A 24,736-nucleotide genomic window follows, 5' to 3' on the forward strand; every position below is an offset into this window, starting at 1 on the left:
TGTAATCACATTGAAAAGCTGCCCTCGAGGAAGAAGAAGAAAGAGAATAAAAGTTACAACTTTGTGGGGATTTTGTTCTTACACTTGGTAAGAAGTTGAGAAAACTAATAAGAAAAGGGGTGCAAAACGTTTACTGCTGAGCAATTGTAAGTTTAGGTTTGCATCGTTCGAAGGTGGGAATGTGCAATTTGAGAGAGAGAGGATAATAATTATTAATGTTACATTATTATGTATGATATTACTATGTTATTATATATAATATATGCACATTATAAATGCGCTATAATATATAGTGGTGTTTGCTACGTTCTTTAGAAATGATGTCCGAGAGGGGTGATTATTGAGATGTTTGATAAGATTGCAGCTTAATGCTTAATGCTCGCTTTACAATATGATAATTTTTACCGACGTAGATCACTTGGTTTCTCGGTAGATAAACAATAATCATATGCTCTGGTCTGTAGATTATAAATTTCTTTCTTACAATTTCATAACTTTTCATCAAATGTGATAGTCAGATAATTTGTCAAATTAAAATTCCATTTGTTTTATTACCAAGTTTTGTTGTTGAGGTTATACAAAGATAGTCATTAGTATTGGTAACTTGCAACTTGTAATATATTAAAGTTTAAATGAACAAGACGACTGGCACTAAAACTTTGTACTTTATAATTAGCGAAGGTGATCAGTTCGACTACTCGATGGCTAATTTAGTAGAAGCTTCGTGGTTTAGAATGAAACAAACAATTTTAGAATTTTTACTAGAATGATAAAGTGAATTTTTCAAGGAAAAAAACATATTTTATATATCCGTCAACTTTAAATAGACTGCTCTATAATTTCTTAGTATGTTAATTCTCTTATTTGCAAGTAATTACCAATTAATATTCAGCACTCGTAAAATCACATTTAACAGGTCGATATCAGGACGAATCGTCGGCAGCGTCTGGTGGTTCTTTACCCTGATCCTAATCTCCTCCTACACTGCCAACTTAGCCGCGTTTCTAACCGTCGAGAGGATGGTCGCGCCGATTAACTCGCCGGAAGACCTGGCCTCGCAAACGGAAGTGCAATACGGCACACTATCTCACGGATCTACTTGGGACTTTTTTCGAGTAAGTTCGTCTCAGATTTAACGAAGTAAATACAGTAAAATATTAGGTTGTAACATAGGATATATATGATTTTTAACCATCTTTAATCATTTTTGTTTCATCGATCGTAAATCTAAAAAAACATTCGTTTATACAAAAGATCTTTTATATAAACATTCGTTTATACTAAAGATCTTCGCTCTTTAGTACACTGGAGATTAGAATCTAGTTTTAAAATGACAAAATTATTCGTTAAAAACACAAGATTTAGGACACTGGTACAAAATTTCATATGTTACGACCTAATATGTTAAAGCTACATTAAAATAATATATTATTTTAAATGCGCAATTAAAAAGTACATAAACGTAATTAAAACTTCTATGAAAGACTATTTTCTTTTTTCATAGAAATCGCAGATTAATCTCTACAGCAAAATGTGGGAGTTCATGAACTCACGGAAACACGTGTTTGTAAAAACGTACGACGAGGGTATACGAAGAGTGAGGACCAGCAAAGGAAAATACGCTCTCCTGATCGAAAGTCCGAAGAACGAGTACATAAACGAGAGGGAACCCTGCGATACAATGAAGGTCGGCAGAAATCTGGATGCCAAAGGCTTTGGAGTAGCAACGCCGTTGGGATCTCCTCTCAAGTAAACTTTACCGCTTTATTGTACTGTTTGCTTTTAATTTACCTCATTCTATGTAATTACGTTTGCAAACTCGCTCTATATCCTTTGATCAATAATTTGTCGACTGTCAGATTTTGTTTTCTCATGTACTCGTGTACATTGCAAGTGCAGGCTTGACTCAAAGTATCATAAAATTGAAACATGTCTGATGATAATATTCATGGAGGTAAAAAAGGTTCAAGTATGTCTCTATACGTACCATAGGAATATCTGATATGTTCAGAACTGCGTAGCTATCGTGTGCTGCACGTTAAACTTTTCATTCGAAGCACTGAAGTTTTCAGTGTATAAAGACGAGTAGGTAATAGCATGCAACACTAGTGGTACACGTAGCTTCGATATAAATTACGCGAAAATAAGGTAATATTCGACGTATTAGAGGATTAATAATAATCTTTATGGAAAAAGTCGAAAATGAAAATATTAGGTTGTCCGAAAAGTGTCTTTCTCTTACAGACACGTCCTTTACAACGATGCATCTTTATACAAACATGAAACCTAGTCTGTCGAACGTTGTGATCTTTATTTTGATGGAACAAAATGGATCATACGTAATTCGATAAAATAATATAAAACGGAAAATGTGCATCCATTATTTCCTTATAAAAGGAAAGAAACTTTTCGGACGACCTAATAAGTATAGGAAATACAGTATGCTGAGAAATATTCCCAATTATAAGTTGTTGTTGTTAACCCGTTATTAATGGCAAAATATGGGACGGTAGAACGTATCATGATAACTTTTACAATTACTGCAACGATAACTGCATTATTATAATCCTTTTGACATCACTGATCCTATGATCTAATCTCATTGTAAATTTGGACCTGCATATTTTCTTTGAAAAATTATATTTAACCTATAGTATCTATATTATATTAAGCTATATTTTTAAAATTGAATACGTTACAATTATTATTCGTTATTAAAAGAAAGATTTCATTCAAAAGAGTTAAACCAGAAATTTCACACGATAATGAGGAATCGACTAAAGCATCATCTCGTCGCTCAGTAACACAAACAGACGAGATTTAAAGAGCAACGTGCTCGACACGGTAAATACGAAAAGTTTCGAGCCTTCGATAATTCTCGACAAAGCCACTCACGATGCATTCGAGCAAGTGTAACGCACGAATTGAATGGAAGGACAGGTTCGACCTATTTCTTCCATACGAAAGCATAATTAACGAGGTTTTTTAGCGATCAGGAAGAGGCGAAGCATCTGCTCCTCTAACCCGCCCCTTTCGTGGTTCTTTGAAATTCCGTCGCCCCGGGTCTGTGCCTCCCTTTCGAAACACGCCACGTCGTTCCACACAATTAGCATAGAAAAACTCGTACACCCATTTTTCCGTATCATTACCGCTTAAGGGACGAGTCGACCCACTCTGCTCTCTCGTCTCGACTAACCAATTCAATCTCGTCGAGGCTTCACCCCCTCGTCCGGGGAACATTCAATTTGTAATTCAACGAATATACGAACATCGATTTTATTACATTTGTTTGCGGTACAATCGGCTTTCTCCCTCTGATATCTTCTATGTATTTTTTCCCTATACGCTTTCTCCTTCTTCAGTCATTAATCTACTTTCCGTGGACTTCATCTAAAAAGTTGTTGAATGTCGTTTTACAAACTGGCTATAAAACCTTCTTTTCTTCTTTCACGTTGTATATTTTATAAATTAATGTAACATTTTCGCTTACTGACATACGCTTCGATTATTTATAATAAGCAACGTTATTCTCATAAAAAGATATCGGATTTTATACAGCCGTGTTTTTTAAACAGCGAATCCGTTAATATAAGTACAGTTCACAAATCTCAGTGAGCAATTTTTTCCAGTATTTTCTCGCATAATATTGTTCCCGCGAATATGGATGACGGATAATAGAATTCGTTTAGGGTGTCGATGAGTATAACGATAGAATGAAGGGTTATTCTTAAGAACATATTGTTGGATCAGCTTGAATATGCGCAGATTTGATTGTATGTGATAAGAATGTGTCGTATGTGCGACGTCTTTAAGAATAATCGAGAGAATCATCCGGGAAGTCAGAGGAACTGTGTTTTAAAAAATCGAATCGTACTGAGTGAAAGTCATCATCGCTATTGTATTATTATTATTTTATATTTAATAAGTAGAAACCTGGCTACAGTTCAGTATTCCTGCAATATCATATTTATTGTATTTTCTGTAATATTATTCTTTTCTAATATTCGACACGTTACAGAGATCCCATAAATTTGGCGGTGCTATCGTTGAAAGAAAACGGAGAATTGACGAAACTGGTGAATCGATGGTGGTACGACAGAACAGAATGCAGGCACGGGGACAAGCAAGATGCTTCTAGAAACGAATTATCTCTCAGCAACGTGGCGGGAATATTTTACATCCTCATCGGTGGTCTGCTTTTAGCCCTGGCAGTCGCGCTGCTAGAATTCTGTTACAAATCACATACGGAAGCTACCAGAGCAAAGGTAACGAGCTGGCACCACTGCGGAATAAAACTTTCTTCAATACTAATCTCAAACTGTGCAACTTACACTTTCGTTCGTAAGTCACGGAGCACTTGGTCGTTTCAAACATACGCTTTAATAAAATCTTCGAAACGCAATATAATTTGGTTCTTCTTACGATACACGCAATTAATAAGTATGAATTTTATTTTCTAATTACCAGACGGCGGATACTTAAACTTTCCTAAATAGAAATTTGTTTCGTCCACCAAATATTATAATCAGCTTTACTTTGGATATTTTACCATGAATATTTTAACGCATAAACGTATAAAAATCCGCAGCCTAATAATTACAATATCTTCTATCACTTGCGAACGATAGCGTAAAAATTGTATCTAATGTTTCTCCTTGCAAACAAACGAGTATCAATCAGCGACCGATTTTATTCGATCGCGCATCATCAGGAAACGAAGAAAGAAAAATTCTATTTATCGAAACTCACAATTTTCCAGATCCCATTGTCGGACGCGATGAAGGCGAAAGCTCGATTGACGATCGGTGGTGGTCGAGATTTCGACAATGGCCGGGTAAGTAGCCTGACGAATCTACACTTCTAGATCCTTGTTATCGATCGCACGCGTACAACGCGGTTAGAGTAACGAGCTCGTAGAATCGTGTTGGCAACGGACAAGCAAGGAAACGGACTGAAACGTTCCACCTATGTTTCTTCGTTACTCGATGAAATAAAGCTTGAGAAACATATTTGCAACTCGGCGTACTTTACCATCGTAGAAGAAGCTATATATTTTATATTCAGGAACGTTTTCATCCTGTTTCCTCTGTTTCGAACCAACGATCTCGATGTATCGTGTAACATACGTCGGTAACATGGCGGCATCGGGCTGCATTATGCATATCCGTGTAATACAAGAACCTATAATACATATGTATACATAGAAGCATATAATAGAGTACGTTTGGCATGCAGTTAGCAGCGTGTATACGTTCGACGTGTATATTGTGATCGAAAGACGGTCGAGTATCGAGAATTTCAAACAGAGGTGTGGTTCTCGAAGGCTGTTTCGAAGACACGATCGACCCAAGGGCGATAATCGATCGTTGTCGATATGTATGTCGTATATAAATAGATACGAGATTATATACATATATATAAATAAATATTATATATACATTTATATAGGTAGATATATATATATATAATATATATATATATTATATATATATTATATATATACATACGTACATGCGTGCGATGTGCGGCTGGCTGGATGTGTTGCGCTCTTTTCTACTCTTTTTCTCTCACTCTTCTTCTTCTTCTTCTTCTTCTTCTGTCTCTCTCTCTCTCTTTGTACTCGATGGATGCAGGAGACGTAATTTTTGCTCGTTTTGCGCGTTTCGTTCTACTTTTGTTTTTGTCTCTAGTGGTACGGACTGCAGAGTTAGACGGAGGATGCATGCGCCTTTCCCGGGACCATATGTGAGTACTCTCTAGCCCTTAATTTTAAATCCCCATCGTAAGGTTTACGTCTCTCGTTTGCTGTACCTATCTATATTCACTCTTCCAAGTTTCCTTTCTGCTTCTCGTGTACATCATCTTACGTAGCTTTCTTCATTCTCGTTCATTTCGTTCTCTTTCATCTTTATAATAGAGATTTCGATATTAAATTGGTGAATCACCAGCGGTATACTGTGTCTGTAAACTTTATTAAACTTGATCAAAGTCGTAGATATTCGATTTTTATTCAAAACTTTTCACAAACACGGCTCACTTTCTCACACTTTCTTACGCCACTGTTCTCGATCGTCTATCTCGAAGCAATTTCTAAGTAGATTAATTAATTAAATAAATTTCTATACTTCTCTATATGGATGCACGATATCATCACGGAAACCGAGCAAAGTAAATTCGAATAAGAGGATTACTAAAATTCCGAATTGTGTAATTTGAAGCTTAAATCGTCAAATAGTTTGGATAGCGTAAATCGACCAGATGTTTGCATTTCTCTGCGATATAAGTACACACAGGCGTCCTTCTACCTCCTGCTTTCGTTCCACGGCTCTTCCTTCACTTTCTACAGCTTTGGTTATCATGAAAACGCTGGCTTATAATCGCGAACTGAGCATGGCTTGTAGCGACGTTTTTAGAGGATCGTGCGAATGAAACGTGACTTGATCGAATGGCATGCAGCTTTGAAAATGCTTGTACGTTGGACTGCGTTTACACTGCTACTGTTGCGCGCACGATATATTAAAGACGGATCGTAAAGCTGTACATTAAGTTACAAATATCGTAAACCGTCGATAGCAACGTTCACAGATTGCCAATGTCGAATCATATTTTTGGAACGATCGATATTCGATTCTATGCGTTTCAAAAGAAACGCTTTATGTTGCATTGAATTTCACGAATTTACGAATATCTGCGTTCAGTTTGACAAAACGAAGAATGCTATATCGTTCCACAAACCTATATCGACAAATTTTTGCCCTTTTGTAGCATTTTTCTCAAACAATATGTGTCGAGCGCGGTTTCCTTTTTTTTTTTTTTTTATTCCGCTTCAAACGCTTTAAACGCTGCAAATGGAATTTTCAGTAGCAGTGTAAACAAACCTTTGAACGGAACTATGCATCGAATGACAACTCACCTTCATAGAGACGTTACTCTCGCGCCAAACGGGCGATAGAATGAATTCTTTCTCTTTCACTTCTCTACTCTTCCGGAGCAAGTACGTTTCACAAAAGGCAGGACGGTAGAACGACGACCGAGAAGAATTTTATGCACCGTTCGCGAAACACGCTTTTTTTTAACGAACGGGAAGTCGTTTGTAACATCGCGATTCACGGCACGATTACTTTTTACCATTCTCGCGCAATACACGCGACCACGTAATTCCCACACAAGCCTGGATGGTAATTATCTGCAGACTGTGGATGTTTATGCGGATGAAACGTGTACAACTGTACAAAAAACTGTGTAAAATGTGTGTAAATGTATAATTACAAAATTCCGAAGAGAATCTCAATAGGTAAAATTCGAATAATTCGACAAAGATGAGTATTTCGATAGCGTTAAATATCATTGCAGTAAATTCGTTGGTCTTATTCTGGAAACTTGTTTCGGATGAAAAATACAATTCGTTATTTTGAGATTACAAACCGTTTGACGCTTGTAAAAAATACTGTATCTGAGAATTGAAAAATTGCATCGTACAATTGTATTCTTTATCTATACGACAGTGACAGTTCTAGGTTTATAAACAGCGTACATGAAAAATATTATAATTCATTCAAGTGTTGCAGAATTAAAGAATGGTTCGTGTATAACATGCTAACAGTGGCATAGATAATTTTCCCATTTTTCATTCCAGTTGAAAAATAGATATCTCAAAACAGGTTTAAAGATAAGATTGAAATAAGATTAAAGATCCTATAACATTTATTTGAAAAGGAAATGCAATCTGCTTTTGAGATGTTCGTCTGAGGAAAAAGGACGTACAGCGAAGTCTGAGATAAACTTGTAATTTTCATTACAAACAGAATTTCAGATGTCAACTTTGAATCTATTATCCTATCATTATCCTCCCATTGTAAATAACATTATTTTCACAAAGCAAAGTGAATGAGAAATTTCAATCTCCCTCGTGCAAACGGTACATACTGTTATTTGTACTTTTAAATCGAAGCCATGTTTTAATGTATAATATTAATCCTTGCAGAAAGAAATTTCAGATTTCCATTATAAAGCTACGTGATATCTGTTCGATCTTTCTACTATTTAATGAAATTATTCCGTAGCATGAAACATTAGAGCATGACTTTAACCGAGACATATTGAGGACTAAATATGTAGTAACACAATGCGTAAAAGTTGCCTAAATAGAAAATTATTGGAAGAACCTGTTAAAAATTATTTTATCAATGTATGAAAGATAAATATATTGAAATAAAAGATTAGAATTTTTAAGATGTTCGACAAAATGTTGCTTATGTATATTTTTCAATATATAAAAACCGGTCAAAATAATATCTTAAATCATAAAATCATTCTTCTTAGACTTATATTCTTCATTATCACACCCAATTTCCTGTTCAAGTAAAACTCTCTGACAGCTTAAACCCTCGCCTAACTCAAGTCAATTCACAGTCCCAGCAGCATAAACATCCGCAGTTCACTCGCCACGAAGAGCACCGTTCACACGAAAAATCGCCCCTATCCAGCCCCATGTAGAAACCACCGTAGGCCTAACGCGCGAACCATTGGATTTCCAGTACTACGCTCCGGCAAACGCGATTGGCAATACCGAGGGCGACCAGGTACACAGCAATACGCATACCCAGGTGTAAATTACCCGGAGGAGAGCCCAGGCGAGTCGCCCGCCATCTCCCTGCCCACGCCTCCACCGCCGCCGTTGATGGCGGCCCTGCCTCCACCGCCGCCGCCGCCGCCCAGAAGACCGCCTCGAAGAAGCGTCACCTTCGCGGAATCGCCGCCGAAGAGCCCGAAAAAGTCGAGGTTCTCGCCTTTCCTGCGTAGGCCGAGCATCACGATGCTAGACGTCGCGGTGCCCTGGACACCGGCTTCGCCGCGCGTCTGGGCTGGTCGTCTCGGCGACTACAAACCCGAATACATCACGTAAAAACGAAAACAAGGAAATAAATCACAGCACGAGCATAGAAGCTCTCCTGTCCTGTGGGCTGGTCATAGATCGTTAAAATTTCGATCGTCCGACAGCCTGGCACAAAGATCCAAAGATCCAATAATCCCGAGCAACGCGTTTGCCGCAAATCGAATATCCGCGACGCTCGATTTCTCGAGCGCTTCCCTCGATCGTTGTTAGTTCCGTGTTCCAAAGAAGCTCGAAGGAGTTGGAATTTCGAGCGTCGATCACGAGAACGATTCGTCTGTTTGTTCAAGTTCCTCGAATCGTACTGCCACACACACACACACACACACACACACACACACACACACACACACATACACACACGTGATTTGAGATCGTCGATGACGTGTACCGAGTCCTTTCGGAATGATTCGTTCTTGCGAACAGGAACTAAACGAGTCCGAGGAATCGCTCGAGAGGAACGCAGAGGAGCCGTGTGTCACGACTGATCGACGAAGATTCTTGGTATCCATATTTGTTTCTGTTAGACGAGACGAACGATGGTTTTGCGACAGGAATCTTCGTGGACAGCCGTGTTTGTACATTGTATATATTACGTTGTAATCGAATCGAACGAGACGAATCAAATGGTGTAGAGAAAAGAAGAGAAGGACAACGCGTACGACCGGCTACCGGCGACGAGAACAGGTCGCGAAATTCGATAGTAGAATTCGATGGTCCTGGGATGGGTGCATGTGCAACCAGCAACTCGAACTAACACATTCAACTGCCATTTCCGTGAGAGAGCCCTGTATACACGCGAGACACGAACGCGTGCACGTACGTATATGTATACATTATATTTCGCGAGGGAAGATACGCGGATCGACCGAGAGAACGAAAGAACTTAAGCTGGAGAAACGATGAAACGCGTGAGAGGAGAATTCTGAAAGAGGTGACTGCGGATGAGATTCTGGCAGGCATCGAACGAAGAAGAAGGAAGAGGAATAAAAAGGAAGAAAGAAACTGAAGAGGTTTGAGAAAACTGTGTGGAAAAAGAGAATACAGGTCGACCGCGACGTAACACTACTATTATTATTATCATTATTCTGATTACTATTATCGCGACAGCTAAGTTTTTATTACGGATTACGGTTCGTTACAGATCGTTGTACACCGGTGCAAACTATTTTGTGGATCTCGCGAGAATGGATAATTCGTTGCGTAAAGAAATAAAGAAAGAAAAGAAATAAAAAAAAAAAGAGAAGAGAGGAAGAAGAGAAAAAGAAACAACACTGGAGCCGCGATGCGTTTTTTAACTGACGAGAACGGTGTATAATCACATCGATGCGTGGGTACTGCGTGTGTGATAAATAATATATATATAAATATAAATATATATATATATATACAAATATAAATATAAATATACATACGTATAGACGTTTATCGAGAGATGTGAGATGAAAGCGTAGGAGAAAATGTGTCAGAGAATGCGTGATGAAAGCGTATGTGAAGAACATAGGATTAAACGATAATCGTGTAAACGCATTATTAAGTACCTATCACTGCCAGTTCGCGCCGATCCGAGCCGAGAGAGGACGAAGGACAATTTTTCTTTTGTCGATGGACACAGACTTTTTACACGCTGCCGTTTTCAGGCCCCGTTTTCACGCCGCAAAACGAACAGGTTTCCTTGCGTTGTCGGATCGCCGTGATCTGGCTCGAAGAACGACGTTTACGGCCAAGGTTTTTCGTGCCAAAAGACGATATCTCTCCCGATAACGATAACGTCCAGTGCTACGCTGTTACGAAAGAAGAGGCTGGGGTAGAAGAAGACCTCTGACGCAAGGTATAAAACAAACTTGAAATATACACATATATCGTTGGTCAAGAAGAGAACACGAGAGGAGAATAGAATACATAAAAAGAACGATGCTCTATTAGTGAAAATGTTTGAATCGTTTGGATATTATTTCTTGGAAATATTCGTCGAAAATGAATTTTCTATTTCTACAAACACGCGTGCTTCTTTTAAATCGAATAAACAGTTTTTGTAATTGGAAGCAATTTTCAAACAATTTGCTATGTAAAACACTGTGTTCGAGAGTTTTCTTTCGTTGATACTCTTTCATATTAATACGATAAATTCCACGATTCTAAAGGTGTATCAAGAGCGACAAAGCAAAAACGCGCATGTACATATTTTTTTAAAGGTGATATAGATACCCTTTTAAAATTATGGATATTCCTTTTTTCGAAGCGAAGATTAACAAAATCAAAAAACACTGCTTCCTCGAAAAATATTGCGACTAGCGAGAGAATAATACGTCAGTAGTATAAAGTAAAAATCAAAAGCTCGAGGATGTCCACGTTGAAACGTAAAGTGCAGGCCGCCTGCAGCGTTTTTAAACCGTTCTGATCGATCGAAATCAAAATTAAAAATCAGAATCAAACTGTGTCAGACAAGCGTCGATTGTTACTCGAGTGTCATCGTAGCACTGAACTGAACAAAGGGAGAGAGGTCGCGGAGCAAAATTGCATGTTGCGACGTATAAAACTATTTTTCTGGAACGCACTCTAACTATCCCGCCGAGAAACTTCGGTTCACATTTATTTACCGAAACAAACTGCCATAAACCGACGATTATCGAAGAACGAAAGAAAAAAAGAATACTCGTCAATTGTTCGTGAACCTTGGTGACTCTTCGTTTCTTCCACCACGAATTTTTTCTATTTCACGATTCCCCATAGATCCATAAAAAAAAAAAAAAGAAAAGGAAAGAGAAACGAGAATCGAGCCGACAGTCGAGCAAGTTTTATACGTGGCAGCGACGAGATCGATCTACCTATCATATCGCCAGATTTTCTTATTACGACTAATTGTTATCTATCAGCGGTTTAAATAACGATAGATAATGCGTATATCGGGTATTAAGCCGTTTACGTAACGATGGTAACACACGATGAACACGGTGATGCATTTATCGGAGCATCAGAACGGTGCGGAAGAGAAACTCGAGTCATCTTGATCGAAGGCCGCACGTTCTCACGACTTTACCCAGCGTGATCCATTTGATCAATGTACAATTTACAGGGCAAGCGTTATATACGTCTTTACAAAGAGGATAAAGTTACGAACGATTCGAGCGAAGTCAGATATTTAAATGGGCGTTGGAAATGGAATGAATGCGAATCGTCGGAGTAACTTATTCTTGATAGTAGCATGGCGCCAAATTCAAATATAAACGCGACGGTATTTTTGTTTCCTCCGTCGTTGTGGTCGTTAACGTTTTCATGTTGATGTTCGTCGGCACTTTTTCTATCCCTCGACAAACTCACCGATACGAAGCGGAACGAAAATAAAAATGAACAATGTAACAGTCCCCGTATACCGTCCCGGCGTCGTTTCGAGACAACTCACCTGTTTTCACCTGTTCTTCCTGTTCACCTTCTACGCTTTTCTTTTTTTGTGCGTGGAATTATCGAAATGAAGAAGAAGAAGAAGAAGATAAAGCTTGAAAAACTTTCAGGATATTCTACGACGGATGGTTGTAAATATTGTTCTCCTCCGAAAACATCAGCAACCTGATTTTTCCACCGTATGAAGGAATTTCTAATTTTGTAAACAATAAAATGGAAGAGCATTACCAAAAGAAATGTCATAGTGACTGACGTTTTTTCAATGCTATGTTTGACGAGAACAGTCGAAACTGACAAAAACAGAGTTACTTTGGAAGTATTTGCGGAGATTCAGTAGAATAGGTCAACGCATGATCAGACAAGATTTCTATTTCTTTATTCATCCTTCCTTCTCTGTTTATCTTTTTATATTTGAAATAATTCTTATAGCATCTTACGCTGAATGACTGTAAATGCTTCCTTATTCACGTAGAATAAATAAATAAATAATTTTTTTTAATTAATTAGATACATAGATACCGTTGATCGAAAGCGATTAAAACGAATATTTGGTGAATAGTATTTATAAAAATCCAGTAGAATATCCCAATGTCCGATCAGACGATGCGTTACTAGCTGTAAAAGAAGGAAGCGCGCAAAGAGGCCGGAAAGAATAAAAGCGAAACTCGAAACTCGTTCGAAAAAAGAGCAATTACGTAGAAAATAATGTGGAAGGAGATCACGCGACGAAAGTCGAACGAATTTCAAAACGAAACATGAGAACGAGCAAGCAAAATTATGAGGGAAAAATAAAGAGAAATAAGAAATAAAATAGCGTCTTCCAGTTTGCGCTTTCACCGATCGCTGCATAAGAATTACGCTTGTACCTTCGATTCGAGTATCCTTCGTCATCTCCCGTACCATTCCGTGGCATGATACGATCGATTCCCTTGTAAACCGTTGTATACCAATCAAATTTGTCACAATACAGGATCGTTTATTTAAATGTAACCTGCTATGTGATTCGATCCGACCCCTACCCAATTGCGTCACAGGTAAGTGAATCATTAATTGGTAATTTATATTTCAATCTGTACGCGAAATTGTCTCCTTTATTACGAACAAAATTACAAACACGAGAATATAAAAATAATTGAAAACGGGACAAAACGTAGGAAAGAAAAAATTGATTGAAAGTTGTGAATATAATCTGAAAAATTGGACAGTTTGGAAAATAAAGATTTTCCCGGGATAGGAATTTATTTTTTACGCGATTGGCCACGGTTTGCGTAGCAGCTAGATATTCGGTTATTGCAAATTGTCCGACCGCAGTGCGGAAGCGCGCACAATGATTTATGAAGGGAGTCGTCAGAAATCCTCGCGTACTTCTGCACTTTTGTATCTAAAGGTAGATACACTCCACCACCATTGGACATCGTATAAACCGCGCGCCATGCGAAATTTCGATGAGCAAAACGTGAATAGAAATTTGCCTACGAACGTGGCGTTGAAAGTATATAACGTTATAAAAAGTAACGACCAAGCGGAACAACGGGCTATACCGGACAAATTAACATATAATGAATAATAAAGTGGTAGAAAATCTGCTTTTACGGTAAGTACAAAGTAAAAACCGTTTTACCGGACGATAAAGAAATATTCTCCATTAGACTAAGTACGAAAATTGAGGTAAATTGCTGTTTAGTTACGCGATAAAAAAAAAAAAAGGAAAGACCTTCCAAGGGGAAATATTTACGTCCAATGCTCTTTTCGGAATAGTAGGCGTTACTTTTTTAACGAACGACGTTTGTTCGATGTAGTTTTCAGCTTTCAGAGCTTCTTTCTTTCTCCCCCTCCTTTTTTTTTACTATCTCGAGGCTAGAAAGGTCTCTCTTGTATTAAATAACAGGATGTTCCTTTAAAGTTGGATCTGTTGCGATTCAGGCAACGTACAAAGCGGTATTCAGCGAAAAAGAGTAGAACGAGACTTTAAAAATTGTATCTTGAGGCGGAATACGTAAACAGAATGGTAGACGCGAAGAAACAAGGACAAGTATATAAATATTTCTACGACGCGGTGTAAGTGTTACGCTTCACCCTTTAACTCGACTCGGTAATTATTTTTAAAGGGGAAACGTCGATACGCGGTGTCGTTACCAGGCTTTCTTCTAAAAATAATCAAATTCCGCAAGCTCCTATCGTTTCCAGCCTCTCATTCCTTCGCAAAGAAACATTCTCCGTAGAACGTTCGAGACGTTTTGCTTTCATCTCTCCTCATTAAATACTCGACGTCTGTCTTGAATAATGTCTAAAGAATAACACACATCTGCTATTTTATCGTCAGACGGTTCTATTTGTTTTTAATATCCATCATATACAGAGCATCGAGAATGAATTTGCTGGAACTAGATCACGTCTAAAGGAACGAAGATTGTTGAGAATTTTGGATCTTAATAGCCGAAATAATGGTATAGGAACGCTAAATTTACACTTGGAATTTATATTAGAATAATTATATATTTGTTTGTTAAACGATTTCAAAGATATTCATCGATACACACTTGCACGCGTCTCAGCATTTTCTTCCATATCCGACTGGTAACCGACTGAACCGTTTACATTCCTTTGTTTTCGAGACGCCGCGCGCACACATACTTCCACACACTGATATTCACATACATGTATCACTACTACGCAGCTAATCTAGTCTAGCACATAAAATTATAGATATCTCAATAAAGATAAGAAAAGAATCTGTAAACGCAGTGACAATCAACGAAGGAGCATCTACAGTCCGTCTGTAAATCATTAATTACCTAAAATCTGTACACAAGCACCGTGATCAAGGCAATGTAAACAGCAGCCACATCTCTCGATCATCTCCCATCATACTCAATTCCACGAACGTACCACGTTAATTTAGCTAATGCAGACTAATACGACCGATACAGTCAAAGGCAACCAACCTGCTGTGTACCGAGCGTCGCTGAAGAGCTATTTGCGTCAAAGTCTGGCAGAAGGAGCGTTAGAACACAAACACAAGATGCCGCTGCTCTTTCTCTCTCTCCCTCTCTCTCTCTCTCTCTTTCTCTCTCACTTTCTCTCTCGCTTTCCTTTTACCACCGAAACCGAAACATCAGATAGTAGAACACGTGACACGTAGATCAGATACGAAATAACGATGAGACGAAGGTACAAGGAAAATTTCTCGAAAGAACGTTCGAAATGGAGATCACGCGAGACCACGGCCACGTGCGGCGTACTAATTTCACCTATCGGACCTGGATTTACCTGGAACGAGGGATGACCATCGCGAGACTCGTGCTCGTAAAGGTTCTTCCCCGCTGTGTCGTCTGTTCCGCGGCTCATTTGCATTCGAATTATTTCAGCCAAATGGCAGGTGATCGATGGATCCCGCTGTCCTTTCCTTTCCCTCCCGCTCGTACTCTCCGCCGCTATCCATGGCGAGCGTAGCTGAATTCGAACGACTCGCTTCTGCCTCATTCACATGCTAACGACGAAGCGGCACCGCGATCGATGCGAGCCAATCACAGGACGAGACGCGCCGCTCCAGATGTATTATATACACCAACTATGATGAGCTTGTCGATAAACATTAATCATGATAATTTAAACGAACTTCCTACGGAAGCGGCAGAACGCGTATCGATCCCGACTCGTCTACCTGGTGAAAACGCGACGGCCAAGCCAGCCAAGCTGCCGGGGCTTGAATTTAAATCGGTCGAATTTTTACGGGCACCTAGCGCGTTGGAATTCGGAAGTGGGGCTGCGGAGGAACGAGTTTATCGCGCTGGAATGTAGCAAGAGTGGTTTGAGGTAGGCGCCGGTTGGAATGACCCGATCATTCTCACCTTATATTTCACGATTTGCAGAAACGATTGTGTTGCGGTTAGATCGCGTATGCTTATGGGAATTCATATTTTTATAAATATCAAGTGTGAAAACAAGTTTATGGGTGTTTGCTTGGAACGTCGAGTTTTATTACTGTTGCATAAGATTTACGCAATCAAGGGGTAACTTGTCTATCTTACTTTTTCTCCTTAATATATATCTGTCATCAAACAATACAAACAAATGTACTTTTTGCAATCTTCGAAGAATTTCCATAATATTCTTCGAAATGTATACGGTAGCGAAAGACGAGCGAATTTATTATTTAACTCGGTACAATAAAAGAAATGAAATTAGATAAGCAAAAAGGTTTTTCGTGGGTCAAATTTTCGAACGAGTACTGTACCTTGGATGTTTCGTATAGTTTTGTATGTTCGGTGGATTCTGTGCATCCTTGCGTCTATCTCAGTTTGCTAGAAGTTCATAAACGCCGTAGTTTAGTCAGAGTATTCAGATAATCGTTTGACCTAATATCTTTATGCGACTTCATACTTTCGCGAATATAATCAAATAAATAGAATTCAAGCAGCGAATTGTTTCATCCGTTAGATATTATGAGAAATTCGGGTATTTAAGTGTTTTTCGGTGTTTGTGCATTCTGCGCGTTTCTGCACTTATAAATTTCCCATGAATGCATAAACAATTACAGTGGTTGATGTTCAAATTATGTTGGATTTAGGATCGTTGGTATCGTATGAAGGTAATGAGAAGTCCGGAGGAAAGGAATTGTAGGATGCTATGGATGATAACGATGCTTACTTCTGTGAATAAGACATAATAAGAGAGTTCTTTTGTGCCATAGTCCTTTAGTTATACTAAATAACAATAATCCTATTTCCTTTCAAAATATGGTCTTCCGTTTCCAGCTATTTTATTAGGTCAAATATTATTATTTCTATTCTGTTCCATATGAAGGATTCTCCCTCGCACTCTATTTTAGGAATTTATATTCTTGTTCTCGTCTATTTCTATTTTATCTTTCAATCTTGTTGCTTTGAAATATATAACGTTTCTTTCCAATTCTATCGAATGACAAGAACACTGAAGTTACAAAATATTTATCATCCAATACATATATATAATAAAATATTTATCAAATCGCGGACCAAGAGAGTAGCTCCAGATAAATCTAAACGATCGCGAAAAGACAAAGATCGAACTCGATGGACGTATACGGAATTGAATGGAAAGGGCAAGAACGTTACGCAGCAAATTTAGAAGATCCGCCTATCGAGCTGACACGATCATCTAGAATTATCGCGCCGGTTTATCGATAGTCTGGCCGTTCAAGATGAATCGTTCTTCCTCTTATCTACATCTCAATATAGCCACCTCGTAAAATCTACGGCATGTCCCGCAATAGCACCATAAACAAAATTCTTTCTCTGCGCCCAACTGTCCAGTTACAAACGGATCTTCTTCTTCTTCTTCTTCTTCTTCTCCTTCTTCTTCTTCTTCTTCTTCTTCGTTCTCAGATATAACTTCGCAACAAGTACGTACCTCGCTAGAAAGGAAAAGTAATTCTACAAAAGATTTGGTTGTCAGCGTCTGAACGAAGAGTCACGCGTGACCTCGTGAAACGATCTCATGCAACGAGTTTCTATCGGCAAGCAGCGATCCCGTGGAGGCCTAGAACGAGGAAGAGGATGCGGGAGACGAGTAACCCGGGCCTCTCTTTAGTTGTGTCTGTTGATCGGGCGTCGTTCGAGCCGCCGCCTCCCGCGGTCGACGCCGGCGCAGGCCGCTTGTTTATATCGTTGCCTCGTCAGAGGGAAACACGCTGCTCAGGCTACGTGAAACGAACGGAGATGGTACGAGAGTAAGAGAGCGCGAAACTAGAGAATAACGAAGAGCGACGGAGTGGAAGAGAGACTGTGACGCAGCAGAAGCCGCGGGAATAACGAAGAGAATACGGTACGAGGGTGACAAGGACGCAGAAGCGGGTTGATCGAGTGCAACGGAGAAAGGGAAGAAACGAAGAGTCGAGAATTCTACGCGGGGAATAGTAGATTCGCAGGCAGGAGGGAGAAAGAGGGAAAGAGAAACGCGAAGAGGAGATCCCTGGTGGGGAATGGAATGGATGCTAAATATAGACAGGGTTGCCAGGTTGCAGAAACAGCCGCCGCCCCTTTGAGTACTGGGACGGGTTAGTTCAGCCCGAAGGGGTAACGTGGAGAATCGTGGGTCGCGGAGGGCGGAGGAGGGAGCAGAAGGGCGGCAAGGTCGCGTCATTGATCGAGGGTGGAAGGGGTGGCGGTATGACGCTCCTAGTGACGTCATAGCTCTCTACAACCCCCTCGAACTACCCGCAGGCGCCCTCTCTTTCACCAGCTCTCCGCGCCAGGCCCGTTTGTTGCCTCGCCCTGATACACCTTATTCTCCTACCCTCTTCCCCCAATCCTCCTTTCAGCCCCTCGTGTCCTCTCTCCACCGAACTCTATCGGTGGCCTATACCCACCCATCCCATCCGGCCACCCTCTCCCGCCGCATCATCTTCGCTTTGCTTCGCTTTGACTCGCGCTTTTTTTGGTACGCTTTACTTAGCGCGCTACGTCGTTGTTCGACGCGTTGCTCTCTTTTTTTCCCGACGCCCTTACTGAATTTCCAGCTTCCCCTTCGCGATGTCCTCGGTCTTCTGCCACCACCTCGCAACGGCACCGTAGGGCGAGGATAATTTCGGCCGAATATGGAGCACCTCGAACGAGCAGAGGGTGCCTTCGCGGGAATCATACCACGGCGGTCGCCCTCAAGATCGATTAATCTCCATTACAAACTGTTCTAACTGCGTGCCATGGTTTTGTCGTCGATTCTAATTACCCCTCGTTAGCGGGCGCACCCCCTCCCTCCTTCAGCTGGGTTCTTTTCGCGACAGGAAAAAACATCGGGGAGAATCGATGATTCAGTTGATACCGTAAGTGAATAGAGACGATGCTTGGGTTGGACGATTCAGAAGCTCTGGCTCGTAGATCCAACAGGAACAAGAAGGGACTCTTCAACCGTTGGGAATCGTTCATACAGTGACACAAAGAAAAAGGGAGCGAAGCAAAAACCATAGTACAAGGACGAGTGCTCTCGAGCAGAGCCCGATATGTTTCTCCGGGAGAAAAAATATTCTCTTCGGTATCATCGACAGCGGCGGTGGCATGGTGAATGGGGAAACGTTGCGATAAAAAAACCATGCTCGAGTAGCTGGCGGTAAAACGCAGAGACACGGAGAAGAGGCGCGGATGAATTCTTGTCAGGAGAGAGGAGAGAACAGAGAGGGGCAGGGCAAGAGTGGATAGCGTGGGGACCGAATAAAAAGTACGGAGAGCGTGTTAGTCGTGATCCGACAAGCCGTGCGTGTTCTGCAGCTTTTCGGCCGACAGTTTGGATCCCAGCAGACCCGCGCCAGCTCTCCCGTTCCTAGGCATGACGGGTATAAATTATGCCGCTGGCCTATTTACATGGCTGCCATCCTGGCCAACTCGACCCGGTCGCTCTTCATAGCAGAGATACCTACTTACGTACATACGTACGTGTGTGGTCCTCTGCATTCGGCTCGCTCGATCGTCGTGAGTGAAGAAGGGAGGGGGGAGGGGGCTAAAACCGATTCACGGCCAACCAGAAAAATTCTGGAAACCGCGCGACAGGACGGACGTCCTACTAAATGCGAAGAACGTGGTCATGACGCGGCTGCCTGACAACCGTGCTTCCACCTGTGCAACGTGAAACTTTATTTCGGCTAAGATACGAGGTGCGATGGTCGTGGTCGAAGACGATCAAAAATTCCCTTCAGACGAATTCTGCTAGTTCGTGGTTTTCTGTATTTTCTTATGATTCGCGAATAATAGCAATAGGAAGATTAAAAAGTGGTGGAATATAAAGTAGCAGAAGTAATAAAAACAAAGTAATTTAAGAATTCGAAAAAGGATGACGACTGACAAAATTTGCATAGTAATTCTAGGAACGGTATAGTAATTCATCTGGTAATTCTTAGCATTTGAATTCCATTAAAAAAATATTCTTTCTTAATTCTTGGGATATTGTAAGTATGATAGAGAGATATAAATATTCATACAGAGTATAGAACCGTATGTGTGTGATATAGATTACTATAATGCATAATCATGTTTACGTTTTAAATATCGTCCTGTCTAGTAAGTAGATCGCGAAAGATTGAAGATTTGAATTAACCAATTTGAATTAACGAAGCTTGTGATAAAATGCAAGCTTCCAGCCGAACATAATATCTTTTTAAAATATGATAAATTCTGTTTAAAACAGTACAAGATTATTTTGATGGAACGTGATGTTTGATTTGATAAATGATCATGATTTGAACGTAATATTCCTTGAACTTGTATATCACATTTTATAGGATCATTTATGAAGATGTTTGAACGCGAAACGATTAACTGTAGTGTATAGAAAATTTTTATAAAAATAGTATTATTTTGTTTGCCATTGATCAGATATTTCTCGTGTGATATACGTTTGCTTAAAATAAAAAAATAATATGGTTTTCTCAGAATCATACAAATCGTATGAACATCGTGTAAACATTAGCGAGATGTCAAAATAAAATTTCACGTACTCGTACTCATATAATAGATTATATGCAAACGAGCTTTTTCCCTTGTCCCATATCAACATATATGCAAGAAAAGTGTGTAGATCATAAATTCTCTGGTCTCAGAGGGTGAGCAAAAAGATCTTATGAATTTTTAACAATAAGTGACAGTGATATGTGCTCCGAGCTTTTGAGCGTCGGTAAACAGTAAGAAACGCGCGAAAACAAAGTAGCTCCGAAAATAAAAATCGATTCTCGTTGAACTCAAGAAGACACGAACAGATTACAACACGTGCAACCGAAACAAATCACAGAAAAGTAGAATAAAACAAATCTTATCGTTACTTTCGTTTTATCAACATTTTATCAACATTTGAGAGCTATTCTATTGATTTCTATTATATTTATAAAGTTACTATAATTATGTCGTCAATCGTATTTAATTAAAGAAATTATCTTTACAAACACGTTATCGTTATCACGCTACTTTAACGAAAATCCGTTTCATAAAAACTCAATAGCTTACGTGAGATACATTTTAGAAAAGGTCAACAAATTAACTTTAAAAGGCGAGAGATCCACCATCGTCGTCTCTTATTTCTTAGTCAGAATTACTCACGCTCATTTCCATGAAACTTCCTCTTTCGTCAGCTCTGGTATTAAAATATTACCAGGTGAACACTGGAAAAGCGAGCGACGCTCAAAAAGGGACGACTTCGCTGAACGGCGAACGTCACTTGCCGGCGCAGTTATCTCGTTAAGGAAAGGGCCATGGCCGGGAAAGGGAAGAGGAATGAAAGAAAAACAGGTAAGGATAGAGTAAAAAATTGGTGAAAACAGGGGAGAACGTTCCGATGGCGTTTAACAGCCCTGAGGCGCGACGATTTTTTTCAAAATATTTGCTTTCAATTCTGAAGGATCGGCGCATCGAGTGCAATTTGCGATTTTCAAGCGCTCGTCCCGCGAGCTTTAGTTTCAAACGAGAAAAGAAAGGGCGTGGACGATGAAAGAAACGACGAAGAAGGACAGAGGAAACGGCGAAGAGAGAAAGGACGGTGGGAATGAAAAGAGAGAAAAAAGGGAGCGAGGAAACGCGAAAGAAAAGCGAGAAAAATAGACGGAGGCGGGATGTATCCGCGCATTCCATTTTCCGTGTCTTTCTTTTCTGCCTCTGCGCCAGCCAGACAAAGGTCCTTCCGGAACTCCCAGCCAGGTATTCTCCGGACCAATTAGAAACGGGGTGTCAAATGGAAACTTCGAATGAATAACCACTTTCCTCGGGGATGAGGAAGAATTATATTCTCGCCTCGTATCGAAAACGAAACTGTGTTGCGATAAATACGTCGGTCGACTGATCGCATTGTAATCGTTAATCGTCTCGATTGAACGACTGCGACGATTCTTCCGTTCTAGGGTTCAAAAGGGGGAAAAAACAACAGAAGTATCGAGAGACGAACGCCGTGAAAGAGAGACAATCGACTTTTCGTGCAAAAGCAAAATGATCCACGAAACTGGGTTACGAGACACGTAGATCCTATTTCCTGGCGTGTCCCATTGTGAGGAGCAAAAACTGGCAAGAAAATGCTGCCACTTCGATCTTCCACTTCTCTAACGATACTTTGAATCGTTCGCGCCCAGCGTCTTCTTATTCGCGTGCTTCCGATCTCCGGCTCGTTAAATATAGTCCACGATCGCCGAAACGGAGCGACTATTTCTCTGCGGGTGAACAATGGCCGCGACATGATTGATCGATCGACAAAAGAAAATTTCGAGAAAATTTGAACGCGGAACAAGTAGAGAGAGAATTTGAAATTTTTGGTTATTCTTCTTCGAGTTAACACAGGAAATTGAATATCGACGTGAAAGATTCGTTCGCTTATACGTTGCACATGTTATACGAGCTTGGTGAATTTAAATAGTTTCATTGAGAACGTAGAAGAAAAAAAAAGCAAGAAATTATTGCACGGAAAATCAAAGTGCAGTCAGCTGCTTTAATTACGGGGCATTCCAAAAATTATTCCCATTTCTCGTTCACTGTGTATAAAATCACGTTTATTCCTCGAATTCACTGACTTCGCCTACACAATTCATCTGGAATAGAAAACCCGAACCTACGCGATCTTTTATTCCAGACACTTGTTATTCGCACCCACGCTTTCGCGGAACATTCACCTCTACGGGAAACAAAAGTTGCTGCTGCATTATAAGCTGTATTCGATATATAAGCTGAAAATTCGAGCGAATATAAAACAGAGACAATCTTCGAGACATAACCTGCTGTATTTTATTTGGAACCGGACCAAAGCATACATAAAATAACTAATAAAAATAGTCAATAACGAAACAATTTTACACGATCGAACAATTAATCGTAACAGTCGAGTTCCATTACAGTACCAATAAAAGTCCAAAATTTTCAATATAACACACATAACGCAATTCTATAAAAGATGTCTACGAATTTTCCAATACTTTCTATTTACCATAAATTTGCAAATCATTTTTTTTTTTTTAGAAAGCTTCTCGATTCTATCGCCAAATTTTACCAGGGAGATCGTCTATTGTAATAGAAATAATAATAAACGAACCACGATCTGAATCGTATCAAAGCGATTAAGGTGAAAAATAAAGTTTACAACGTTTCGTGCAAGCGTCCGAAATTGGATCGATGAGAACGCCGTCTTAAATGGTCGTTGAAATATGTAAATTGATAAACGGGCCGCTTTAAATTTGTCAAATCGTGTTTCCTCGGCATTCGATTGGCCGGAAACCGATCCTGGATCGTTAGGACCAGTTCCCGGGGACGGAGATATGGTTGGCTTGATCACTGCCACTTGGCTCAATGAATTAATTACAGTTAATTGGCAATTACCACCTTGCACCGCCTCGCGACCCTGATAGGTTGGCGCAGTGACGCTGCGGAGGAAAATATATTTTCTTCGTAATGCGATCCTGCGCCCCGGTGTTCCGCGTTTTCTGGCCCCGAATTGATTTAATAAACGCTTAACATCATCCTCCCCTCGCTCTTCTATCGCCCTGCCGCTCTCTTTTTCTCCCTCAATTTATTGGATTGACAAGTTATTAATTCGACAACGAGTAAACCGTGCTGAAGTTATTTCTGTAACAAGCTTTATTTATAATTACTTTTATCGATATGATCGCTTAATATAAAGTTTCATCGATGGAGATGACGATGAGAGACTAGTTACCCGAGAAGAAATGAAAATCTTGTGTGTACGGGGTGAATGGCGTAATTTACCATAGTTCTCTTTGTTAGCAGCGAAGTGATACTACTTTTCCACTTTTCCACTTTTTTATTTTCTTTCTTCGATGTTGTCCTCTATCGCTCGATACCGGACGCAAGCGGCTCCATAAAGGCCAATTGAACTGATTTTTTAATTAGAGCGATATCTTTCGAGATCTATGCAATTTCCACGACACAATTTTTAATTTAACCGCTAGCACTCGAGGTGACCCGTCAGTTGAAAAAAAAAAGTAGAAACTCGAAAATATTCATTTGATAATATTTTCTTAATTAAGTGAAACCAATTAACTTTCGTTTAGTATGGCTTTCCTCATTCTCGTGACGTCTGGTTATATCAAACACGGACCATTAAACACAACATTTAAATGGGAAAGGAAAATAAATTTCGTACCAGGTTGAAAACAACTCTCAGTACAAATTATCATGTGCTAAAAAAAGAAAAAGGAGGAAAAAAATAAGACAAAATGAAAATTACAAGAAACCTAAGAAATATACACTTATTTTATTATCCAACGAGATATATTAAACGAATTATTTAAAAAATACTTTGGACAAATTATCGTTGAGAAAGGATATTGAAATTGCGACTCATTAAGACCAAAGATATTTTTTAATCTACCGATCCAACAGGGATGATGTAGTAAAAAAAGGAACAGTCACTCACTGTATATCAATCATGTTACCCATGTCACCCATTACAATAACGGTAAAATTCCGTTTATATGAATTTGAT

The 24,736-nt window shown here is 39.7% G+C and overlaps 1 protein-coding gene and 1 long non-coding RNA gene across 6 annotated transcripts in view; one reads left to right on the top strand and one right to left on the bottom strand.

The window, feature by feature from the left end:
• The window catches only part of LOC126925934 (glutamate receptor 1), a 335,799-nt gene extending 322,514 nt beyond the window's left edge, over positions 1-13,285 (top strand). The window contains exons 15-20 of one of the 2 annotated variants that reach the window (XM_050742915.1): positions 917-1,115; positions 1,505-1,749; positions 4,019-4,265; positions 4,760-4,834; positions 5,691-5,745; positions 8,538-13,285. In XM_050742915.1, coding sequence (XP_050598872.1) covers positions 917-1,115; positions 1,505-1,749; positions 4,019-4,265; positions 4,760-4,834; positions 5,691-5,711 — 787 coding nt within the window. In that variant the 3' untranslated portion in view covers positions 5,712-5,745; positions 8,538-13,285. The remainder of the gene's footprint in view (positions 1-916; positions 1,116-1,504; positions 1,750-4,018; positions 4,266-4,759; positions 4,835-5,690; positions 5,746-8,537) is intronic. The other variant, XM_050742285.1, reaches the window with a different exon arrangement.
• LOC126916161 (uncharacterized) overlaps positions 1-24,736 on the bottom strand; it is a 218,078-nt gene that overhangs the window by 63,769 nt on the left and 129,573 nt on the right. The window contains exon 5 of one of the 4 annotated variants that reach the window (XR_007710496.1): positions 17,021-17,690. The exons of the other annotated variants lie outside the window; for them this stretch is intronic. This is a non-coding gene — a long non-coding RNA (uncharacterized LOC126916161). Of the gene's footprint in view, positions 1-17,020; positions 17,691-24,736 lie in introns of those variants that run through there. 4 annotated transcript variants of the gene reach the window in all.

The sequence above is a fragment of the Bombus affinis genome, chromosome 1 (genome assembly GCF_024516045.1).
Source record: "Bombus affinis isolate iyBomAffi1 chromosome 1, iyBomAffi1.2, whole genome shotgun sequence".
NCBI lineage: Eukaryota > Metazoa > Arthropoda > Insecta > Hymenoptera > Apidae > Bombus > Bombus affinis.